Source organism: Mirounga leonina, unplaced genomic scaffold (genome assembly GCF_011800145.1).
Source record: "Mirounga leonina isolate KUSES-001 unplaced genomic scaffold, KU_Mleo_1.0 Mir_176, whole genome shotgun sequence".
Classification (NCBI taxonomy): Eukaryota; Metazoa; Chordata; class Mammalia; order Carnivora; family Phocidae; genus Mirounga; species Mirounga leonina.
Window position 1 is genome coordinate 21,541,044 of NW_023270454.1, and position 23,356 is coordinate 21,564,399.

Here is a 23,356-nt window from a genome sequence, read left to right on the forward strand (position 1 = left end):
TTATTTATTTGACAGAGAGAGAGAGACAGAGAGGGAACACAAGCAGGGGGAGTGGGAGAGGGAGAAGCAGGCTTCCTGCGGAGCAGGGAGCCCGATGCGGGGAGCCCGAGGCAGGGAGCCCGATGCGGGGAGCCCGATGCGGGGCTTGATCCCAGGACCCTGAAATCATGACCTGAGCCAAAGGCAGCCGCTTAATGACTGGGCCACCCAGGCGCCCCAGAAATTCATTCTTTCATAAGGTAAGCAGAGGCTTTTTCTTTTTCTGATTAAATTCCTTATATTTCCATTTATAATTAAAAGTTCAAATAAGTATTAAGTATGGTTTTATGTTTAAATTTCAGTACTCTGTTAAACTAAATGGAAATTTTATCATAGGTATAATTCTTGCTCTTGATTATCGATTGTTCTGGCTAAACTTCTGTTCATGAGTTAATTCCTCTTCTGAGGCATAGCCACCATATCCCATCACACTTTCTCCTTCTCATCCCCCTCCCCTCTGCACCCTCTCAGGGTCCACAACCTAAGCTGTCCATCCCACTCCTCTACTCCCATCCCCTCAATTCCTTTGATTTAGTATCAAAACCACAATTTATTTCTCAGTTGCTCTGGAGTAGGTATTTTTTCTTTGACTTAATTTTTGGTCCTTTGCTATTTGTTTTATTGTCATCTTGGGCTTGTATTAGAGACAGAGGAATATAAAAACTTGAAATTTCACCAATACTTGGGAGATTTTTCTCTGATGGTTGAGATAACTTTTTCTTTGATCACAATTTTCAACAACTTCAGTTACTTATAACAGACTTGCCTTTTAGGTTCCTTTGGCAACAAGTTAAAAATACTGATTTGTGAAGTTAGAAAATGCAAATTTTAAAAAAGAACAGAAAAACAAAACAGGCAACTTTTTAATATGAAACTAAATAGATAAAAATCAAGGACAATGTGAAACAAATAATATACAAACTTTTATTCAAAGATATTCAAGAAAGACATGTTTCGGTCATTTTAAAGTGAGATTAATTGAAGATCTCAGAAAAACTGTATTTGATCAACACACATGGCTACTCACAGAAAATTCTCTCTTCTGTTAATAGCAGCTAAATTTATACACACAGAAAAAATTCTTAAGACCATGCAAACTCAGTTGAATTCCATACATTCATTATATTCATCAAAAACCTGTAGTAATGTTCATGCCAAAGTGTTACTTTAAGAAAAAAATTAAAAATACACACCAAAACATGACCAAGATTAAACTAAAGAAAATAATAAATAAGCATAATTTATATTTTATTTAAAAAAGTTTGGCATCACACATATTTAAGTGTGTTACACCATGTTCATTCCTCAGAAGTGGCATTTTAAAGTGTTAAGCATTGTTAAATATCAAAAAATACAACTCTGTTTTACAATGTAGTACTGGCATAATTCAAAGTACTGTGCCAATTATAAATAGTATAATCAAGTTTCAAACATCTTTTCAAACATATTTAAAGGAAAGCATATAGACACACATTTATATGCACACAATTTATTATACTCATGTAATCAAAGATATTTTATAAAAGCAAACAGTTTTATTCCTCAGCTACTTTGTATACTTACACAGATTTTAATACCTGTTCAGATTTTCAGTTCCTGTGTATACAGATTTTCAGGAGAAGGAATAAAGATAAAATTTAATTTTACAAGAACACATTACTTTATCGTCCCTTCACAAAATAATCCATAGTCATTTGAGGTTGGTAAGAACTAGTCTTTAAGAAAGCAACTGTTGTCTAAAGACTACAGAATAAGTACTGTAGTCCGGTTTCTTATTAAAATTCAGTCAGCTGCTGCTCATTGCAGAAAAAGCCTATGCAGTGCTTCTACCAAAAATAATCTTCAGTATCTGAGGCCTATTAAGGCAGCCGATCTGATCTTCTGCTGAGACTTAAAGAGCAGCCACAAGTGGAGAAGTGCTAGACTCTGAGTCGCTTCAGAAATACTTGGTGAAGCTTGCTTCTCATATATAAATATGCCAAAAATGTCCTTCCGGCTCATAATGGTTTATCAATAACTGTGACCCCTGAGCAAAGAAAGAAATAAAACAGAAGTCACAGGCAGCATTCTGTACGCCTGAGAAAAGAGTGAATTCTTTATTACTGAAACAATAGGGACTGAACAAATCATGGTGTCAAGATCTCTTTCTTCAACTTGAATACTACTATCATTTTAATCTAAATGACAGTGAAATCTCTACTCAGTTATGGACCAGAACTACATCAGACTACTTAATCCAGAACTACTCTTTTGCTCTTTATGGTTATAATTAAGGGAAAATAATTTTACTTAGGAAATATCCAAATTCACCTAATACTCAAAAGGGACACAAGAAACTTTTGGGGGTGATGGATATTTTCATTATCTTGATTGTGATGATGGGTTCATGGGTATATACATATGTCAAAACTAATAAAACTGTACACTTTAAATATACACTATTCTATGTCAGTTATATCTCAATAAAAAGCTATTAAAAAATTTTACCTAATTTTGAGCCATGTTATTCTTGGAGCCTACTGTATATAGTTCTTCTATTAGGTGTTGTTTTGGATGATACATAAATAACCGTGATGGCTAATTAGTATAAACTCTTTAATCTCCACTCCTGGGTCAATATTAGAATGAATATTAGAATTTAAAGCAATATACATATGTATCTATCATCAGAATAATATGCAACATACAACTTTAAAGACTCATCATTATATTCATTAAAGATTATTACTATTTCTCTTACTAAGAGAATGAACCCAAAATGGTATTTTATCATTCACCCAGTGCTATGCTTAAGAAAAATTACTCCAGGGCGCCTGGGTGGCTCAGTTGGTTAAGCGACTGCCTTCGGCTCAGGTCATGATCCTGGAGTCCCTGGATCGAGTCCCGCATCGGGCTCCCTGCTCGGCAGGGAGTCTGCTTCTCCCTCTGACCCTCCCCCCTCTCATGTACTCGCTCTCTCTCATTCTCTCTCTCTCAAATAAATAAATAAAATCTTAAAAAAAAAAAAAAAGAAAAAAAAAGAAAAATTACTCCACAGTCTCACTATAGTACTATCACATGGCACCCTGCCAGGGGAGATGTCGTAGTAGTCCTATTTCTTGGATATCTGAGTAATGAAAGCCTTGCCACATAGTGAACTCCGCTCTACTCCATACAGATTTTAGCCATATTAAGTTTTATTATACAATTCTGCACTAGAAAGGTTTGGGATTTTGAATTCAAATGACTGTAGAATGACAAAACAATACCAGTGCTTTATTTTAAAATATATACATCCAATATTAATTATTTTGAGAATAAGAAATTACTTTGAGAAAATTCTCCCTAGAACATTAATATAAAAATCATGATGACATAATTTTTTCATTTAATAGAAGACCGTAAGAAAATTAGACAATTATTACCTGCGTAACTTCTCCCTGTGCTCATACAAGATGACACAACTGTCCATTTATCAGTTGTTGGATTATAATATTCTACAGATGCCAAGTTACAGGAACCATCATCCCCGCCAACTACATATAACAGACCATTAACTGCACAAACTCCTTTAAAAAAGTATGCAAAGAGAAAACAATTATTTTAAAAATTTGGGTAAATATAAATATCCCTATATGTATTTGGTGAGGTGATCCAGAGACACTTATTTCCTTGAAAAGGGGCAAGAAGAGAAGATGGTGAACATGAAAACAATTCCCTTTATATTTGACAGTCTAATACCACTTCCAAGCTCCTCCTCGTTCCATTTGTGTAGTAGTTGTTTTATAAGGGCATTGTTTCAATTAATCTTCATAATAACCTTACTTTATAGATCAGAAACTATTTTAATTCTTACTTTGTTAAAAAAAAAAAAAAAAAGTAAAGGTCAAAAAGTTTAGTTAACTCTCCCGAAGTCAGCTTCTTAGAAAATCCTAAAGAAAAAATATATATTGGTAGAAGGTAAAAATGATTCTGAATTCTGAAATGATACTGAATGGTTAACTATTTTATCTCCTGTAAAAGGAGAGAAAGGCATTATTTATTTCAGAATAACTCATTTTTTGCAAAAATTCAAAATATCTAGAAAAGTATATATAAAAAAAGACCAGGGGTGCCTGGGTGGCTCAGTTGTTAAGCATCTGCCTTCAGCTCAGGTCATGCATGGTCCCAGGGTCCTGGGATCGAGCCCGGCATCCGGCTCCCTGCCCAGCGGAGAGCCTGCTTCTCCTGCTCCTACTCCCCCTGCTTGTGTTCCCTCTCTCGCTGTGTCTCTCTCTGTCAAATAAATAAAATCTTAAAAAAAAAAAAAAGATCACCTCTAATTCTGTACTAATTAGAATAATGACCATTGAAATTCTGATCGCTACTCTTGCTGACTCTTATCTATGCATATATACTCAGATACTTCTTTTTTTAACCTTAAAGTTGCTTATACTACACACACTACTTTATTACCCACTCCCAAACAACATACCTTGGACATTTCCCTAAGTTAATAAATATAGATATACATAATGTTTAATGGCTGCATAGTATTCATCTATAATACCATAATGTAATTGTCTTTGCTGATAGATATTAAGTTATTTTCAGTTTTTTTGCTCTTATCAATGATGTTGCAATAAACAAGGATCCCTCTTGAATACTTCTTTGCATACTTATGCAACTGTTTTCTAAATGTAAATTTTTTTGAAAAAATTGAGTTAAAAAGTAAACTTGTAAAATCTCTTTACTTTTATACTTTAAAAGCATATTTTTTATAATTTTAAACAAGGTTCAGAGCTAACTGGTACCAGAGAGCATCAAAACATCCAGAAGGATGCTGCCCACACACTGGTTTCTGTAGTTTTGTAGATGATTTTGCTAACATAATTAACAGATGCTTGTAGATTTTTAACATAACAAAGTAATGAGTCCAAATCTCTATACAACATTTAAAAATGCACTATCAATAGTATCTTTTTTTTAAAGATTTTATTTATTTATTTGAGAGAAAGCAAGAGAGCACAAGCAAGGGGAGTGGCAGAGGGAGAGGGAGAAGCAGGCTCCCTACTGAGCAGACAGCCCAGTGTGGAGCTCAATGTGGGGCTCGACCCCAGGACCCTGAGATCATGACCTGTGCCAAAGGCAGATGCTTAGCCGACTGAGCCACCCAAGCGCCCCAGCATTAGTATCTTCTGTGCAAATGGAATGGATATTCTCAAATTCAGTTGTGTTATTATTCTAATCTCTTGACAAGAAGCAAACTCATCATTTTAATGTAGTTCAACTGCTTAAAAAGTAAGAGCAAGATGATAGTTCTACATACACAAATTACTGCTTTATTCTTCTAGCTAGAAGAAATGAGCTAATTTTGATTTGAAAACAATAAAATACAGGTAGAGGGGAAAAAAATCAGACTATTCCAGTGTTTAGGAAAATAATGAAAGCTCAAAATGCAAATAAATTTCCCAATCCAGCAAGGCACATGCACATATTACTGTGGCTTTTCTAATCTAATATGTATTAGGGTCAAGCACTTACTCTATTTAGGGCCCAGATTTGTGGGTCTTACCATGGTTCTTGACTATCTAGAGCCAAGAGATTTTTAGTACCTCACCAAATACAATTGATTGGATGAAGGGAAAGATCCTTGCAGTCCCACATACTTAGTTTCCCCTCACAATCACATCACTTAATTAGAAATTTTTTAAAAATAAAGAGAAATTAAGAAGAGCATTTTGGGGGGGATGGAGGGTGCATCTTGCAAAATCATCCAGTGGTGTACAGTGAGTTTGAGAATCAAGAGGAACTTATTTTGGACTATGGGAAATGGCATGAAGATAATGGCTTTTAAAAGATGACTCGCATTTCCTGAAAAGACTATTTAGCTATCCTGAATCTATTTTCCATTTCTATTTCCCTTCCATAGGTCTTCTTTTTAAGTAGTTAGTTCCCTAATCGTGAAGACCTCAGCTTTCTTAAAATTACTTGCTGTTGTAGGGCACCTGGGTGGCTCAGTCGATTAAGTGTCCGACTCTTGATTTCGGCTCAGGTCATGATCTCAGTGTTCTGGGATCAAGCCCTATGTCGGACTCCATGCTCAGCAGGGAGTCTGCTTGAGGATTTCTCTTCCTCTCCCTCTGCCCCTCCCCCTGCTCATGTTCGCTCTCTCTCTCTCAAATAAATAAATCTTTAAAAAAATTGCTTATTGTTGATATGTTGTTTTAGCTTTTCCAACTTTAGAAATCATGAACTATATTAAATTAGGGTTAGCTTCTTCAAGCTTCAAGATAAACAATGAGCTTTTAACCTGGTATAAATATTTACTCAACCAGACTAAATTCCCTGAGGATTGGGATCTTCAGTACATGATACATGGTACGCACTCAAAAATATCTGTGGTAAGAATGGATGAATTTAAGCATCAAATATAGAGGGCTCTTCCTCTAATTTAGTCTACATTATTACCAAAAAGTAGCCACTATGCTAGGCATTCACTATATAGGATTACTACATAAGTTTGTTTTTAAAGAGCTCATCTATTAGAAAACCCAAATCAGTAAAAGAAGAATGAAAATATACGACAGTACTAGTAAAACTCTGAATACAAATCAATATAAATTCCATAATCGTAAGCTAGACAGATACCTGCATTTCTTCTGCACATGTTCATATCTGCAACCTGTCTCCATGTATTGGTGGTAGGATCATACACTTCAACACTTTTTCGTACTAAAGGACCATCATGACCCCCAACAGCATACAGTAAGTTGTTTAACACGCCAACACCTATAAAACACAAAAACCAAACTACAGTAGAGTAAAAGTGACAAATTTGTAACATACTAGGGTTTATTCAAATGACTTATAAAAGTAAGTCAATATTAAAGCACACAAGAAATGGAAATGAATTGATTTGACAAATGAGAATCTCAATAAGAACTATTATTCTAAGAAAGGCATGTCAAATAAAATAAAAAATAGTATGAGGATGAAACACAGAGAGGAAAGTCATTTAACATAATCCTTCTGAAAACAACTTTCACGGTAAAAGCAAACCAGTATTAAAGCACAAAACTTGTAAGAAATGGATATGAAGAGACTTGATTATGAAGTTCGATAAGAACTAAGAACAAAAACTCAAAGAATGCCAAAAAATATAAATAATTAAGTGATACAAGAAGCCTTTAATACAGCACTTAGGAATTTTACAAAGTGATCTTTAATTATAGATAATTAATTCAAAAGACATTTAACAATGTCATTAAAATCAGTATATATGTTTTCTGGTAATATAAAGAGAAGCCAATGAATCATTTCACTTGTTTATTCTTTTCCAACATTTTTGTGTTTTTGGCTTTTTTTAAAAGATTTTATTTATTTATCTGACAGAGAGAGACACAGCGAGAGAGGGAACACAAGCAGGGGGAGTGGGAGAGGGAGAAGCAGGCTTCCCATGGAGCAGGGAGCCCGATGCCGGGCTCGATCCCAGGACCCTGGGATCATGACCTGAGCTGAAAGCAGACGCTTAACGACTGAGCCACCCAGGCATTTTTGTGCTTTAATCTAAATGCTCATTTTTGTGCTTTAATCTAAATGAGTTTCCTACATACCGGCTCCACTCCGTCTGGTGCTCATTTCTGCTATATAGGTCCATTCATTCGTTGTAGCATTATAGCATTCTACTGTGCTAAGACATTGACGTGAAGCTCCATCATACCCCCCTACAGCATAGAGCAAACCTAAACATGGAATCACAAAGAAAGCCACATTCATAAAAAGCTATTTTTTCAAGGCATAAAGTATTTTCCTCCAGAGTAGCAGTTTCCCTTTTATTACCAATTTTTATAAACTATAAAGATCTTGCCTAATGGTGATCGAAGAAGTTACCAAACCACATTATGAAGATCTGTAGGGTATATTTGATGATATTAATTTAATATTTTCATTAATAAATCTGAATAATAAAACAAAGTACACTCATTGCATCTTTGGATAATATTATTTGGTAAGTGAACAACATCGTAGGAAACAGAATTAAATATCCTGGTAATCTTAGTAAAATGGGAAAAAAAGTTAAATCAAGAATTAGTACCAGTATACAGTAGAATATTATTTGGTGATAAAAAGAAATGAGGTACTAGTAAATGCTACAACACAGATGAACCCAGAAAACATTATTTTCAATCAAAGAAGCCAGTCACAAAAGATCACATACTGTATTATTTCATTAATATGAAATGTCCAAAAATGGGAAATTTATATAGAGACAAAGTAGATTAGTGGCTGCTGAGGTCTGGGGAGATGGGGGTGACAGCTAAGGGGAGTGGGGCTGCTTTTTGGGGGAATAAAAATGTTCTAAAATGAATTGTGGTGATGTGTGCACATTGAATTGTACACTTTAAATGGGTGAATTGTATGGTATGTGAATTATATTGCAATAAAGTTGTTTTTAAAAAAAGTTAGTACAAAGAATTATACCAATATAGGGAGAGAGTGAGAACCCACAAATCTGCCCAAGCAGATTAAAAAAAAAAAAAATCACACCAAAAAATAATAGTTACAGCCTTTCTTAAGCTCTTTTGGTGGACAAGGTAGGATATAAATAAATAATTGTGGCAACCCATCCTCTTAAATGTGAAACAGCCTTTCTCCAGAAGTAAAATTTTGCACATGTCATCTGATTTGTTCCCTAAACAACTGAATTAAGATCAGTTAACAGTTTTATATAGGTTACAAACACAGAGAGAGAGAGAGAGAAGAGAAAGGGGTGAAGAAGAGGACAGAGGGAGAGAAGGAGGAGGGGGAGAACGAGGGCTTCCACAACTTAGTTTATATACACAAGCTCATTTTTAAAAAATAATACAAGTTGACAATGGCTCTTCCTTTCCTTGTTTAAATGATCGTTTGCTTGCCCATTTAGAAAACTGGTGTTTAGGTTATTGGAAGAATCCCTTGGAGCAATCAAGAAGCCATCCGTGCCTGGAAAGGTTCACCCGAAACGACTGTCAGCACCCACCTCCGACAACACCGACACCTACGCTGCTCCTCCTTGTGTTCATTGGAGCCACGTGAAACCACTCATTAGACTTTATATTATATGCTTCCACGGATGATAAACCTGTAATAAAGCACAATGCTCTTCACTTCCTCCTCTAAAAAAAAAAAAGTGAGGTGACTGTTCCTTTATATATATTATTAGGGAAGAGTACTTCAGGTTATGTTAAATTGGACTAAATTAAAAGAGGAAAATGCTGGAATGTAAACATATCAATTACATGATACATAGGACTAACCTCTTTTCCCCAGGGCTCCTACCCAAGCTACTGACATTTCTTAGCTTTTTAAATGTGATAAGAGGACTGATGGTGATAATGCATAAAGAAGGAAATTTATATACTTAGTACTCTTCCATTATTTAAAAGAACTCTTTTTTTAAAAAAAAAGATTTATTTATTTATTTGAGAGAGGGAGAGAGAGTGAGCACACAGAGGGAGAGGGAGAAGCAGGCTCCCTGCCAAGCAGGGAGCCCAATGCGGGACTTGATCCCGGGACCCCGGGATCATGACCTGAGCCCAAGGCAGACGCTGAACCCACTGAGCCACCCAGGAGCCCATTATAAGAACTCTTGATGGGAGATTTTAAACTTACCTTTATAATACCTTTAAACACTCAAATGTCTAATTTTGCCACAGTTTATTCCCTAAACTTGACTGCTATGTTAATTCTAATGCAACGTAGAAAAGACCAAAAGGAAGTTACCTGTGCTGCCATCAAAGCCTCCCACAGCATATAACAATCCATTCAATACGGCGGCCCCCAAAGTGCTTCTGCGGTCCCGCATGTTTGCAACGCTGGTCCACTGATCTTTCACGGGGTCATAGGAATCTACAGTGCGGACTCTCAAGGAGCCATTAAAGCCACCGACAGCAAAAACGAGCCCAGCCATGTAGACCATCCCTGCAGAAGAAATCCGGCAGTTAATGATGAATATGCAACCAGACTACCACACTATCTAAAGGCTGCATTCCAGTAAGTCCACAGCTGTTGTCAGAATATAAACTGCTCTTAGGAGAACACTGGCTAAATAGAACTCTATTCATTAGCAAGAATATCTAACCACTAAATTGTCCTCCTTTCTAAGATTATTAAAAAATGCAATGGTGTGGGCTGAGGTATTATTTTGACTCTTGGCTTTTTCAAGTATTTATTTACAGATTTAAATACTGTGGCAATATGTGCCAACTACTTAAACCTGTATACAGCTCCCACAGCTTTCAAATTTTGGATCTTCTACTCTGTATGTTTATACTCAATTTGCATAACGTACTCCTGATTTATCATGTTAGTGAGCTAAATCAGGGGTCGTGATTATTTTTTGTAGAACCTATGAGCTAGGAATGGTTTTTACATTTTTTAATGGTTGAAAAACAACCAAAAAAAAATATTTTGTGACACAGAAAAAATTAAGCGAAATTCAAATTTCTGCACCCATAAATAAAGTCTCACTGGAACACAGCCCCACCCACTCATTTATGTAGGTCTGTGACTGCTTTCACTTGAGTTGTGACAGAGACCATATAACCCACAACTCCTAAAATACGTACTCTCTGGTCCTTTAAGAAGTCTGCTGACCCTGGGCTAATGAGAGGTTAGGGAATTCCTGGATGGAGAAGCCAAATTGCTAGCCTCTGGGTTTAACCACCTTTTCACTTTTCTAAGCTTTTTCCTGCCGTTGTCCTGACCTGAAAAGCCCCTCTCACCATCCACTCTGCTTTCTTTAAGTTTCAAGTCACAGTGAAAGTTCTACATTCTCTCCACCCACTTTAGCCTGAAGGGATTACCTCTAGCTCCTGAACCCCCCAGAGCGAATCACACCTAGAGAGTGCATTTGAGGTTAGTAAATCTTGCACAGTCTGCATTATCATCACTTTACACTGTTCAAAGTTCTACTGTTCTTCAATTCTATAGTGCTTATGTCACTGCTCAGCTTGGGGGCAGGCACTGTGCCTCACAGTTCTCTGAATCCAGTTGGGAGATCAGGAATCACACCAGTCCTAAGTGTTGACCAGCTCAATGCTTCATATGATGTCTTCAGGCAAGGCATATACCATGACCCCCGACAGTCTTACCCTCTGGTGCTTTATCCCCCAGCTCCCAAAATACGTATGGATGTGCAGTCCTTCCTATGGCATGAAGACTCTTTACAGTTCAAATGAAACTGCCTGTGTTGGCAGCTCTCTGTCAGGGAAAGGAATGACTTCTCAGTCCCTGGTTCAATAAGGAAATGAATACTCAAGCTACTTTCTGGTAAATCTCAAGTATTTGAGGAGAGCTGTGGGCAACACACAATTTAAGTAGGCAGAGAACTAATGAAGGATGAAGAGTAACCCCTGGATTTCCTGAGTGCCCTCGATAAAGAAAATGTGGTATGTCTCCTGGGAAGGCCTGGGCAGCCAATGAGTAGTGAACACAGCAGGCAGTATATTTCAGCATGAAAATGCCCTATACCCCAAATGATGAGGAACACTGGGAAAAGTTCATTATGGGAATTTGGACCACTGCAATGTTCATTTTCTTTTCTTTACGAACAAAACAAAAATCTATCATCTCTCAGAGATATGTAGTATGCTTACCAAGTGCTAGAGTATTTCAGGTGACAAGGAAGAAAACAATGTATGAATCCAAACACTCTGGGTGCAGAGGGTGTGAACTAAAAGAACTGATACTCCCTAAAGTTACAGGGAAGCGCCCAGAAGTTTGAGTAATGTGGCCAGAATTCCACAGTTTAAGGGCATCCACTCTAGTCTGAAGTGGGTGGGGAGGCACGTTGTGCTTTCACGAGGGCACAATGAAGGTAAAATTCATGCATGAACAGTACACTTCGGAATGCACCCAGTCTAATGAGTTATGGTGCAATAAAAAGGAAACTGAATCAGGAATCAGATACGAAGTAAGAAACCAGTTATAAATATCAGGGAAGACTCCAAGAGTAACAATAAAGATAAAATACCTAAGAATAAACTTGCCAAGAAATGTACAAAACCATATGAAGAAAATGTTAAAAACCTACTGAAGAAAGAAGATACAAGTCCTATCACCAGTCATGTAACTAGTCCCATCATATCTTAAAACAAATTATAAAGCACAGTAATTATAATGATAACTGCTCTGTTTTGATGCATAAATAGACAAGACGAGTCAATGGAACAGAACAGAATATTTAGAATAAAACCAAATAAATGTAGAAACTTAGTATATGATAAAGGCAGCACTTCAAATGAATGGAAACAGTTGGATTAGCCAATAAAAAATCTTTGGACAACTGGCTACCATTAAAAAAACAAATTCCACATCTTACTTCTTATATCAAAATAAAGTCTAGATGTTTTTATATGAATATAAAAATTAAAACTCTGCAAATACTAGAAAAATTCATATTTTAAAAATATAATTTTGTTTTAGGGGAGAAACCTAGCAGACACCACCTTCACCAAGTGACTGAGGTTAATGTCACCAGAGAGAATCATGATAACCTCCATCTAATAATGAGAAAACATCAAACTGAGAGACATTCTTCAGAACAGCTGACCAAAGAATCAAGGGCATGAAAGATAAGGAAAGACTATGGAGCTATCACAGATCAGAAGAGACTAAGAAAATATGACAATTAAATGCAATATGGGATCTGAAACAGAATAAGGACACTAATGAAAAAACTCATAAAATATGAAGTCTGTAGTTTAGTTAATAGTAATGTACCAGTGCTAATTTCATAGTTTTGAAAATTGTATCATAGTTGTGTAAGATATTAATATTAAAGAATGAATATATCAGAACACTGTAGTATTTTGCAACTCTTCTCTAAATGTAAAATTACCTCAACATAAAAAGTTTAAAAATAATTTTTAAACTTAAATAAAAAACATATATATGTACACACACACACACACAAATAGTTTTGAATAAGGCTTTTCTACACAATAAACAAATCCTTAAATCCAAAGGCAAACTGATGTACAGGACTTCATAAAATGGCAAAAATTTTATATGGTGAAAATAATACAAGTAAAATCAAAAAAGAAAAGATCAATACAAATATTCACACCACATATGACAGACAAAAATGATACTTTCCTTACCATATATCTGTCAAGCCAATGAAATAATAAAAAAATGGCAAAAATCATAAACTGACAACTCAGAAAGACGAACTTTCCTCATAATAAAAGAAGTACAAGGTAAGATGAGATAACATTTTCCATCTACCAGAGTGGCAAAACTCAAAACATTTAATCACAAGGTGTTGTTGGGAATGTAGGGAAATGGGCACCTTCGTATTTCACTATTAGTGGTAGTAATAATTGGTGTTTCCTCTTAGGATACCCTTTGAATCAGGAATTAATTTCTAGAGTTTTACCCCACTAAAATATATTGGCACATGTACAAAATGATGTATGTGTAAGGGATTCACTGTAGCACTGTTTATAACATAAGATTAAAAACAATTTTAATGTTCAATTAAAAATTAACAAAAACTATACCACATCCAGGACCCCCACCCCCAAATATTAAACAGCTCTTAAAGAATGAGGTAACTATGCTGATGTGTAACCATCACCAAGATATACTGCTAAAGTACTACCTTCTATTTTTCTATGGGAGCTATGAATTATGGACCCAAGTTTGAGTCCCAGGAAGGACGCTTAGGGTTTACAACTGCCTTTCTGCTTGCAGTTTTGGCTAAATAAGGTCTATTTCAACAAATGTTTATAAAATGCATGCCTGGAAGAAGGCAACTAACTGTGGATTATAGCAAAGTCAGGAATATCTTAGAACAAAGGGTCCCAACCTAAAGAATTATTTTTCAATACTTCATTAAAGGTAACCAGGAAAATATCCAGCAAATTGCTAGCTATGCCACCTTATACTAGAGAATCAGAAAGGTATGTAAAGGTGAAGACTGAGTGGCTATCTGCAACAATATCTTGGGGCATTAATAACACATCTATTTTAATCTGCAACAATATCTTGGGGCATTAATGACACATCTATTTTAATCAAAGCTTTTCTAATAAAGATTCTTCTAATTAATAAAATAAGACCTGAGAGGGAAGCTCCCAATGACCCAGCAGCACAGAAATGACCAGAATGCATCATGCTTACCTGCCCTACATCTCCTGGAAGGTAATTCTGCTACTTGGTGCCATCGCTCTTCTTTAAAGTCATAGCATTCCACACTTCGGATAGCCTTTGGTGCCTGGCCCCCAACGACCACCATCAACTGGAAGGGCAGAAATGTAAGCACTTGAATAAACAACTATTGCATATGGAGGGATTTAAAATGTCTTACAAAGACACTGATGAGAAGAGTGTTAGGATGAAGATGGTAGGGTGAGCTGGGGAAAAACAACCACCTAATCAACACTTAATAAACATCAACAGAGGGGGCACATGTTAGAACTACAGTTCTATTATCTAGCACATTTAGTCAAAAATAAGGATTTCAGAAACTAGAATATGTTTCTGATCCTTCAAGCAAAAGCAGTATTAAAGCCAAAAACAGCAGGCAGTAGCACTGGCAAGGCTGCAAGAGGTCAGAGGGCTTGCTATAAACTAGACCCTGGCTTCGTAACGACCAGGGATTAGGTCTCCACAATCCAGGAGAACAGACAGAAGTGAAATTTATGTGAGTGGGTAGGTGAAATGAAAAGGGCAGTAAGGTATTAAAAGAAACATGAAAAAAGGGGTTAAAAAAAAAAAACTATTGAAAAAGGGGGAGTAGTTGAATTGGAGTTCACAAGAGAGCACACATTCCTAGATCTCAAGTAGAGACCTCCCTTGATGCCACACAAATAAACCACCCTAAAGGACAGATAATGGAGATACTAGAAATCCTAATGAATGAAGGTACAATAGGCTAGCGCTAAGAATAAACAAGGTCTACCAATTTCTTCAATTCAACTCAATCCAACTATTTACTCAGTGCCTATCATCTATATTTGTCCAGAACTGTGCTGGGTGTCATACACATAAGAAATATAAGACATGGTCTCTACCTCCCAAGAGCTCATAGATCTCACTAAGGAGACAAGACCCATGAAGTAATTCAAGAACAATATACAATTATGTATGACCAAAAAGGTGTATGATTAGTATAGACATTAATCACTAATGCTGATCAAAAAATGGAATGTTGCCATAGTTCAGTGAAAGCTTCCTGGAGGGGGTGGAACCTTGAGAAACAGATGGAATTTAGCTGTCACTGGGTTTGTCTTTTACTGAGTACAAAGGGGCACTCTTTGGCAACACTGAAAACACAGCCATCAAATCGGAAGAACATAAAAGTTAATGATATCACACATGGAAAACTTTAAAGAATGGCAAGGACCCGGGGGGAAAGATGATGTGATGATAGGAGAAAACAGATGTTCAAAGGAAATAAAAAATCAAAGCAAAAGAAAATGGAATGACTCATACACACAAAAAGGGGAGGTTTGTAACCTTAATGAAGCAATGACCTACCTGTACTTAGAACTACAGAAATATGGGTACAGAGAAAACAAGATTCCTGAATCAGAGTAGATCCCAAGTTTCCAAAAAGAAGCCTCTTTTAGCAATGTATTAATTGGAGAATAGAAGAAATTTTAAAGGCCTTAAAAAAGAAGACTGAGCATAGACCAATTATATGATTTTTTTTCAGATGTGTCATTCTTCTGATGCTGATGCAAATAAGTAAAAGGAAGAATTAAGAAAATCTGCAATATTCTCCCCGCTTTTACCCAAGGGGAAAAAAGTGGGTGGGGGGAGAAGAAAGGCAAGGTTGTAAAATCACAGAGGTAGAACAGACAGAAAGATCAATCTCATATCCAGCTATTTATGTAAGATCGATCAGCATTTAAACTTCTAAACACTGCCTCGCAGTTAGGCAGTAGTTAAGAGAGGCTTGGTTAACATCTCTGAAGGTCACTTGAAGAACAAATCTCTGAAGGGCATGCTTTTCAAAAAGTCCTTGAGAAACAATACTGATTTGCTAGATTTCGTGATTCTCAAGCTTTGAACCTCGTGTTTTCGGTGCAGTAGCTCCCTTCTACACATCACAGTGAGGATGGAAGGGAGAGTACACTACTGAATACAGAGAGCAGCAGTATTATCTGTCCTGCACTCAACCAAGAACAGTAGAATGAGTTGAGGATTCGTGACTCCAGGTATCACAGAACAGGGACAAAGAATGGATAATGGGAACACAAGAGAGCAGGGATATTTGTATGAGATCAAGAGACTGCATCAAAAACCACGTTGCTGGGCGCCTGGGTGGCTCAGTCGTTAAGCGTCTGCCTTCAGCTCAGGTCATGATCCCAGGGTCCTGGGATCAAGTCCCACATCGGGCTCCCTGCTCGGCAGGAAGCCTGCTTCTCGCTCTCCCACTCCCCCTGCTTGTGTTCCTGCTCTCGCTATCTCTCTCTCTCTGTCAAATAAATAAATAAAATCTTAAAAAAAAAAAAAAACCACGTTGCTAACCATCAAAAGAGTTGATCATGACCTGACACCCCAGTTATTTGTAAAAGGCATCTGATCTCATTGGAGAAACACCAAACTAATTATGCTAATGTAAAGGAATAGAAAACTGGGAACATTTTTTTGTATGGAAAAGTTAAATGTGACATAATATTTAAGGAAGGCAAGGAGTAGGGAGTTAAACATATTCAAGCGACCATCCTAAAATGTAGATTAAACTTTATTTTTTCATTTTCTTCACCTATTAAATATTAGTTACAAAATGCCTCCTGAAAAATCAAGTTTCATTAATTTTCCAATTGGAAATTTCAAAAGATATCCTGAATAGAGAAAAATACATACACAGAAATAATATGATAACGCTTGTAAAAATACAGATTCCAAAGTGAAAAAGCAACAAAGTACAGTAGCAAACATAGTTTCTCATTACGATGTCCAAATCCAAGAGTGCCTAACACAATCCCAATATTGTTTATTGAAGATGCAAAACTAATGTCTGAGATATAAAAAGAATCATTCATGCTAATCTGTATGAGTCCACAGAATCAGAGCCTAATATAAAAAGTACTAAGTCACTGTCATGGTAGAAATATTACTAAATATTACACAAGTTTCCTTAGCACTACGACCACATTTTGTCTGATTTGACTTATTACTATGATAAAATACATCATTATTTTGAAATACGTAAGCATGAGAAATTAATCTTTGCTTCATTCTTACCTACCTACTCAGAATTAATGTTGAATATAACCATTCTAACATGACAGTGTTGCTGAAAGAGCATCCGATACAAGCATCTTTTCAAAAATATGTGCAGATAAATAAATTCTGAGAAGGGCTCATGCGAATGCAAAGCCAAAGCAACAGTGGAGTTCCCTGCCATCTGCCAAGTCTGCTACTCCTCCTCCCTAGCCACCTGAGAGAGCAGAATGAATGAGAACCTTCTTGGATAGTATGCCCACCACAAAATAAAAGCCAAAAAATTGAGAAATCCAAAAGTATACATAGAGTTGGAAGGGCCACTCCAAAGCCACAACCAGAAAAGCCGAGAAACAACATAACTGAACAGATGATCACAACTCTATAAAAGAGAAGATAAAATACTTGATAGGACTTTACCAAGAACTCCAGAAAGCTTCCAAAAGTGACATGTTTATTCCAGAAATTGGAAAAGAGTTTTCACTCTAAAGGTCATAGCAGCATATTAAAGACAGAAAAACTAAAGATGCCAGAAGAAGGAATACACAAAAAGAGAACTTTTACAAATATGGAATGTTTAAAAAAGTGTTAAAGATAAAATAAACTACTTAGAAGGATGCTGAAAAAAACTAGCATAAAAAGAAATGGTAATTTAAATGGGCTAAGACCATGAACACTTTATAAATCTTTTTTTTTTTTAAGAACAAAAACTGACACCAAATAATATGGACAAATATGAAGTGATGTAGACTTATAAAGATGGCTATTTATAAAAGCAGGTAAAAGGGTATTTGGAAAATGTAAACATTTATAAAATCAGCAGACCCAGATGGCATGCATACTAAAGTGTTAAGGGAACTAGCTAATGTACTTACTGAGCCACTTACAATTATTTTTGAAAAATCTTGGAGAACTGAGGAGAGATCAGAAAATTTAAAAACGGCAAATACCAATTTTCAAAACAGGGTAGGAAGTGAATGCCTTGTAAATACCTTCTACGTGATAATAATTCTGAGTAAAAATTTAGAATATTTTGAGAAAAGCATCCAAACCTCTAGGAGACAACAAAATGATGAGTAACACGCAAAGGGATGTTAAAAAAAAAAAAGTCATGCCAAATTTGAATCTATTTGATCCTGACTCTCACTGGATGTTATAGGCCAAATTACTTATTTTTGGCTTAGATAATAAACATAATCCTATGGACTGAAATTTTCTACGAATGGACTATGTCAGTGAGTGGGTATTTCTAGCAGGGTGTCACCAGGAAGAGTGCTGAGGTCCATTCTAAATTAAAATATTTACTAATGATCTAGAAAAAGGAGTAAATAGCATACTTGCAAAATACACAGTTGGTTCTAAATTGAGAACTGGTATTAACACTGGGCAGAACAGAAAAACAATACCAATATAGATTTGAAGAAATTAAAAATGTACATTCCAAAAATAAAACTTGAAAAACCACTAAGTAAAAGCATTAAGTGAAAGAATTTAAAAGACATAATTTCATGGAAAGGACAGAGTGGTAACTAAAGATGACGTAAGAAAACAATGGGTAACAGATTAATTCTTATTTCTTAATCCATCATTGCCCCCCACACATACAAGAGCTAAAAATAAATACATAAATAAAAGCATTATATTATGGATCATTCTGATTAGACCATACACAAAATGACGCATAAAGTGCTGTTTTTCTAGTACCGTGAAGATGGAAAAAGGCAAAAGAAATTGCAGAGACAGAAATGCGGGGTTATTCTGTAAGGAAAATTAAATCAGTAAAACATAAATGGCTCAACTAAAAAGATAAAGGTAGAATATGAACTCTCACACAAGGGAAATGTGAACACTGGTGATCTGGGACAACAGAGGGGAGACATAATGAAATGGCTACAGATGATGCATGAATGAACTGTCAGACAGTATACAACAGGGAAGATGAAGGAAATGAACCGAACAAGCTGTTTATCAGCCTTAACTCTAATATGTAATTCTGTGAAACTGCTTGGTTTTCAGTTATTACCTAAACACATAGCTTACAGACAAATCTTTCTACCTACTCTGATTTTCCTTTCCACTATAACTAAAGCTAATAAAACTCTGAAGGGACAAAAATCAGTTGCTTTCTGTTCCAGAACAGTGAACATCATGTGGTTTATAAAGATTAAATGAACCAAACAATCCCCACCCTCTACACACAAACCCAAAAGAGAAGTTGAATTATATACACTACAATGAATTCTCAGGCACATGGAAATTCAGGTGGGTAAAAATATTAACAGCCTCACTATGGGCCTTTCAGATGAAGTAATAACAAGTGTGAACAATAGATCCTACTTTGGGAAGGTTCATAGGTGTCCTCAGTCGGGTCCGAACACTCTTCATTAATATACGCTGTTCTGTTGGCAGCAAATGATACTTCATAGCTTCAATGAGGTAATCTTTGCAAGCACTGCTATTCTTGACCAATGCTTCCTCTTCGACCCTCTGTAAGAAGAAATAAGACATACTCCATGACGGGGACAACTTATTTCATGATAAAACTGGCAAAGAAACAGAAGTAAAGAAGAGGGAAAAAAGTAATAACTATCCTCTCTGGTTCAGGCTTTTCCTTCAAAAGGAAAGTTTATGAATATCACTAAGAGAAAAATAAATGAAGCCAAAAAAATTCTCAAGTATCTGGTCTGCAGAGAAAAACATATGTAAGTAATAAAGAGAAGAACTGCAATCAAAATTATATACCTCAACATCAGCTATAAAATAATCTTTAGATAATACTATATTCACCTATCTCTCTCTCTTTTTTTTTTCCTGGGTATATTCATCTATTTCTTATCTTTAAATGTCAAGCCAAAGAGTAAGAAAAAAATTTAGATAATGAGTTCTTCGGGTGGAGTAGGCGACACTAATAAATTAAAGACATTTTTCAAGCACAAAAAGGCAAATAAAATATCCAAAAAAGGGATTCAAAATACCTATACCAACATGCCTACACCACAAATAAATCTTGTCCCTGCTATTCCTGACCTCAAATGCAGGACAGATTTTTCTGTTCATTTTCTTAACAGTGGAGTGCCAATGATTACGTGATCACAACAAATAATGAGGCTTCAAGAAATCCTAAAATGGGGCGCCTGGGTGGCTCAGTTGGTTGAGCGACTGCCTTCGGCTCAGGTCATGATCCTGGAGTCCCGGGATCGAGTCCCGCATCGGGCTCCCTGCTCGGCAGGGAGCCTGCTTCTGCCTCTGACCCTCCCCCCTCTCATGTGCTCTCTCTCTCTTATTCTCTCTCAAATAAATAAATAAAATCTTTAAAGAAAAAAAAAGAAATCCTAAAATGCTCAGATTGAATCTCTTAATAAAGAATGTTTCCTTAAATGGTTTCAATTATAAAAATGTTGAGGGCGCCTGGGTGGCTCAGTTGGCTAAGCGATTGCCTTCGGCTCAGGTCATGATCCTGGAGTCCCGGGATCGAGTCCCGCATCGGGCTCCCTGCTCGGCAGGGAGTCTGCTTCTCCCTCTGACCCTCCTCCCTCTCATGCTCTCTGTCTCTCATTCTCTCTGTCTCAAATAAATAAATAAAATCTTTAAAAAAAAAAAAATGTTGAAATGTTCCTAGTAGGATGCTAATAATAAAAAAATAAATTCAAAATTGTTCACAGACTGCTAAAATCCATTTATTTCTACTTATTTCAAATACCCCGGTTTTCCTCAGATTAGAAACCAAAGGCATGCCACTGTAAAACTGTGAAGTAGAATTAAATACTATTTGGGTCAAATGTCAAAATTCCATTTCTGCAGAGCAATCAGAAGCTATCAAAAGAAAAGCTAAGAAGATGCAGAGCAGGGACACAGAGGCACAGGTGCATTTATTTACTTGTAAATGACCACAAATCCTGCCTGGATAAGCTCTAGCGTTTGCTTGCCCACATCAAAAATCAGGGGAAGCAAATTTCTAAGAATGGGGAGTGGTCGAAGAAGGAGCAGCTGCCAAGGACTGCAGGTGCCTTTACGTCCTCTGTCCTGTGCCCCGTGGATCTGTATTCTGCAGGTCTTACCACCGTGTAACAGGCACCTACATGCTGTCAGCCCAGTGACAAAGTGCCACCAGTGACGAAGTGCTATGTGTATTCATGTGTTTTGCATATGCTTTTACCTGAACTAAATATTCCCGAGGAAGCAAAGGTAACCGCACGTGTTCCATCAGCCGAGCCATAAATTCTTGCCTTACATCCTTGTCGTGGTTTACCCAAGCTATTACTGCTTCAAATACCTTGCAGAATATATGGGGGAAAGAAAAATAAGGAGTGAGTTATGTACCACGGCACCTGAATGAAGTATGAAGAGATTACATTTTATTCACTGTTCTTGCTAAGACATCCAAGTTTAATACATAGCTCAAATTTTTCAAAATCCTGACCTGTGCTGTACTTAAAAAGCTGTTCAGTCTATCTCTTTTAATTTGGTATTTGTAAGTACTTTATTTTTTTCCAGCTTCACTGAAATATAATTGACGGATAACATTGTGTAAGTTTAAGATGTTCATTTGATATATTTATACACTGCAAAATGATGACATCATAGTTTTAGCTAATACCTTCATCGTGTCACATAATTACTTCTTCTTTGTGGTAAGAACATTTAAGATCTACTCTCTTAGCCACTTTCAAATATATAATACAGTTTGTTAACTATAATCACCATTATATTTGTTAACTATAATCACCAACTATAATACATTCCCCAGGACTTACTCATCTTATAACCAGAACTTTGTACCCTTTCACCAACATCTCCTCATTTCTCCCATCCCCAACCCCATGTAACCACCACTGTACTTTGTTTCTATGAGTTCAGTTTATTTAGATTCCATATATAAGTGATATTATACAGCATTTGTTTTTTTCTGACTTATTTCACTTAGCGTAATGCCCTCAAGGTCCACACATGTTGTCACAAATGGCAGTATTTCCTCCTTTCTCGTGGTTGAGTAATATTCCAGTGTGTGTGTGTGTGTGTGTGTGAGAGAGAGAGAGAGAGAGAGAGAGAGAGAGATCTTCTTTATCCATTCATCCACTGATGGACACTAGGTTGTTTCTATATTTTGGCTCTTGTGAATAATATTGCAATAAACCAATGCACATGGGAGTGCAGATGTCTCTTCAAGATTCTGCTTTCATTTCCTTTGGATATAACCAGAAGTGGAATTGCTGGATCATATGGTAGTTCTACTTTTAATTTAGTAAGTACCTTCAGTACTTTTATGTATTAAGTATTTTTCTTTTGGTATTTACTAAGCATTTCACCAAATACATTATCTAATCTTCTTGAACTTAAGTGGTAGCTGTGATAATCTGATGAAACATAATCTAATTCCCTGTTGATAACCTTCCTAATTTGAATTTGGTTCTAACTTACCTAGATTTAAATCTCAAGTCTCTTTGGAATAAAGCACCCAAAATAATAAAGCAAACTGATATTGTAGAATGAAAATCGCATACCCTTATAAACAACTATTTTTGGCTTTTTCTTTAGGTTTATGAATAAATGTTAACCGTACACTTCTAAATCAAGGGTCTGCAGAATAGATGAACTCTCTTTTCTCACAATGGAATATATTAAAATCTAGTATTTTTTTAATTTTCTTAAAAAACGAAATAAGGGCATTACAACTTAATAACATATACCTATGAAAAAGCTAATAAGCTAATAGGAAGACTATATTTGGCTATATAATTTCCTTCCAGCTGATGACCCAGTAATTCTTAAAGGCTTGTAGAAAATGCTTGATGATAGGTAAGTGGATTATTGGAAACAAAACTTCTGCTGATGCAGGAATAGAGCAAGAAACTAAAAATAATCTACATTATAATTAACATGCCTCTTTAATTCAGGTACCTACCAAGTACCTCTATGTGTTGGGTGCTAGCAATAAAAAGAATCCTGTCAATTCTATCTACTATTTCTCACCTCTGCTCCTCTGCTCTCTCTTCTCCACCTGTTTCAACCATCCTACATCAGATCCTATTGCTCAATGGTATGACTTCAACATCCTCCTATCTGACCCATACCCCACTTTTGGTTCATTCAGCACACACCACTGTGACAGCTGGCCTCCAAAATGGTCCCGTAATAA

General features: G+C 36.2%; 1 protein-coding gene across 4 annotated transcripts in view; it reads right to left on the reverse strand.

Moving 5' to 3' along the window:
• Positions 1-940: 940 nt before the first annotated feature.
• The window catches only part of KLHL2 (kelch like family member 2), a 102,435-nt gene continuing 80,019 nt past the window's right edge, over positions 941-23,356 (reverse strand). For 2 of the 4 annotated variants that reach the window (XM_035022766.1, XM_035022768.1), the window contains 9 exons: positions 21,377-21,493; positions 19,558-19,707; positions 14,167-14,284; positions 9,763-9,960; positions 9,020-9,121; positions 7,614-7,742; positions 6,649-6,789; positions 3,444-3,587; positions 941-2,065 (listed from right to left, as the gene is read on the reverse strand). In XM_035022766.1, the coding sequence (XP_034878657.1) occupies positions 2,037-2,065; positions 3,444-3,587; positions 6,649-6,789; positions 7,614-7,742; positions 9,020-9,121; positions 9,763-9,960; positions 14,167-14,284; positions 19,558-19,707; positions 21,377-21,493 (1,128 nt within the window). In that variant the 3' untranslated portion in view covers positions 941-2,036. Of the gene's footprint in view, positions 2,066-3,058; positions 3,951-6,648; positions 6,790-7,613; positions 7,743-9,019; positions 9,122-9,762; positions 9,961-14,166; positions 14,285-19,557; positions 19,708-21,376; positions 21,494-23,356 lie in introns of those variants that run through there. The other 2 variants (XM_035022765.1, XM_035022767.1) reach the window with 2 other exon arrangements.